The sequence below is a fragment of the Anopheles darlingi genome, chromosome 2 (genome assembly GCF_943734745.1).
Source record: "Anopheles darlingi chromosome 2, idAnoDarlMG_H_01, whole genome shotgun sequence".
Taxonomy (NCBI): Eukaryota; Metazoa; Arthropoda; class Insecta; order Diptera; family Culicidae; genus Anopheles; species Anopheles darlingi.
The window spans coordinates 3,220,001-3,222,500 of NC_064874.1; the positions used below are offsets into that span (position 1 = coordinate 3,220,001).

The 2,500-nt window shown below is 49.8% G+C and overlaps 1 protein-coding gene across 1 annotated transcript in view; it reads left to right on the top strand.

The window, feature by feature from the left end:
* The window catches only part of LOC125952754 (DNA polymerase zeta catalytic subunit-like), a 9,878-nt gene that overhangs the window by 69 nt on the left and 7,309 nt on the right, over positions 1-2,500 (top strand). The window contains exons 1-4 of the mRNA XM_049682438.1: positions 1-379; positions 442-1,830; positions 1,891-2,004; positions 2,083-2,500. The exon at positions 1-379 is cut by the window's left edge and continues 69 nt beyond it; the exon at positions 2,083-2,500 is cut by the window's right edge and continues 1,341 nt beyond it. Of these exons, the coding sequence (XP_049538395.1) occupies positions 24-379; positions 442-1,830; positions 1,891-2,004; positions 2,083-2,500 (2,277 nt within the window). The 5' untranslated portion in view covers positions 1-23. The remainder of the gene's footprint in view (positions 380-441; positions 1,831-1,890; positions 2,005-2,082) is intronic.

Here is a 2,500-nt window from a genome sequence, read left to right on the forward strand (position 1 = left end):
TCCCGTATTGCTGCACCGGCATCATGCCGAAACCGGAAGAAACGAGCTCCATCCGAATAGTGAGCGTCGATTTTTATCTGGCCAAGCCAGATCCGCAGTTCGACGTCTGCCGCTCGGAGTTCCGCGGGACAGAGATCAAGCAAGTTCCCGTCGTCCGGCTTTTCGGATCCAGCTCGGCCGGAGTTCACAGCTGCGTCCACATCCACGGAGTGTTTCCGTATTTCTACGTCCCCTACGAGGGATCCGTGTCCGATCGGTTGGTGGTAGGCCAGCGCATCTACCAACTGGCCACCGCACTCGACAAAGCCCTTAACGTTTCGCTGGCCCAGGCCAACTCGCGGACTACGCACGTTTTCAACATCTCGCTCGTAAAAGGAATGTGAGTATGCAAATCGCAGTGTGCTAGGATTCGTTTAATTTACTCGCTTCTCCTTCTTTCAGTCCGATCTACGGGTACCACAAGCAGGAGCACCACTTTCTGAAGATTTATCTGTTCAATCCGCTGCTGGTACGGAAGGCAACGCAGCTGTTGATGAACGGAGCCATCCTCTCAACCACTTACCAAGTTCTCGAGACGCACGTGCCCTACATCTTGCAGTTCTTCATCGACTACAATCTGTATGGTATGAGCTTCTTGAATCTGGAATCGAAAGGACTTCGCCAGCGAAAAGACGACTCCGAGCCACCGAAAATGTCAACATCGGAGTACGAGATCGATGCGCTAGCCACGGCTATCTTAAACCGTGCACCGCAACGCAGGGACACGAGCGAATTCGCAAATCCGGGAATCGCTTCCATATGGGCCGATGAGCAGGCAAGACGCCGACTGTACGGAATGGAGCAACCGGAACGACTCAATCTTTCACAAGACAGTGGTCCAACGGCGGAAGTTGTCACGGAAAGCGATCGTTTCTATCGAGCTCTGCTCGTCTCGAAATTGATGAAACAGCAAGCGGCACCGGCGGAGGGTGAATCTCGGAAAAAGGTCCCATGCTCGGGCTACCCTTCGGAGGTAGCGGAGGGTGAAGATCTGATGGACGCATCGTTCATCGCGAACCATACTAGAAGCAACCATAGCAGCCAGAGCCTTTATTCTTCCCAGATGAGCTACCACTTTGATACTTCCAGCTGCGAGGTGGATGAAGAGAAGATCCTATCGATGTCGCAGCATCTGGATATAACGTTGGACGATGAAGATATGCGAGTGTTGGAAATGATGCGGGCACTGGAAGAAAACGAGAATCACAATTTCGAAGGAGACTGTCTGCTGGCACCACTTTCGCAACGGAGCGGAGAAATCAGTCGTAGCGCCATGCCGACGATGTTAAACCTCTCGCAAGCCAACAAACGATTGAACGCTTCGTTATGTGGAGACCTGGAAACTGTTTGTCTGTTGAATGAAAAGACCGAACACTCGGAGCATGATGCCAGCTTCGATTCATCCGATGATGAATTTCTACTCGACCTCACGCAGAAACAAAATATTGCGGATAATGATGATGCTGATGATGGCACGGCAGAGTACTTAAGCGACAGTGGAGATTTGCTGCTGGTACATGGAGGACTGATTCCTCAACTGGATGGTGGCGATGATACCTTTTCTCCTCGTACATCCAAACGCGAGAGAAAGAGCATCGGACCGGATGCGGACGGTAATTCGGTTGCCAAGCGAGTTCGTTCGCATCTTAACGAATCCGCCTCCAAACAGTCACCGCGCCGAGTTTCCTTCGCTAATCCTATTGCTTTCGACGGAGACGAATTCAAGCGAGGTCTACTGCTCTCAGACTTCGAAGCCTCCTCACCAAACACACTGAAACAGTGTGTCATTAGGTAACTTGATGATGGAATTTCTTGTATTTTTCTGTAGTAAATCGATCCTTCTCTTCGCAGCCTCCCGAAACTAGACATTTCAAGTGAATATCGTTTGCCGGCGGAGAACAGTTCCCCAGATACGGATGAAGAATCCACCAAACCTAACATCCCTTTGAAGGAAGTTTATGTCCGGTAATTCCTTTGTTCCATCGTTGACCAGACTGTGTTTCTTTCGGAAATATTAATCCCGTGGTTCATTTCTGTTTGCAGTTTGGATAAACTACCATACGATTACCAGCTGCAATCTCCGGCATCAAGCAACCGAGGAAAGCGTCTGAACAAGTCCCTTCTGTCGTTGAAACCGAAACACGGACCGCCGAAGCCTAAGCGCCTGAAATATGAACCACAAGAAGTGGAGCTGGTTTTGTCTGAACAGTTCAAAAACATCATTCGACTGTCGCCGAAGGTGTTGATAAAGCCACTTCTGATGCCGCCGGGTTCAAATTTTGTTTCATTAGCCGGCGAAGGGTCGTCCAAAGATAATAGTGCGGAATCGCTTGATAATTGCTCTGGAGACCGAGATTCAAAAGACACAGTCGAGCCGGAGAATGAAGTAATGGAAGCCGAGAACTCTACGAAATCGACAAACAATATGCCTGACAATAATACCCCAGAGCCAATGGAAAAG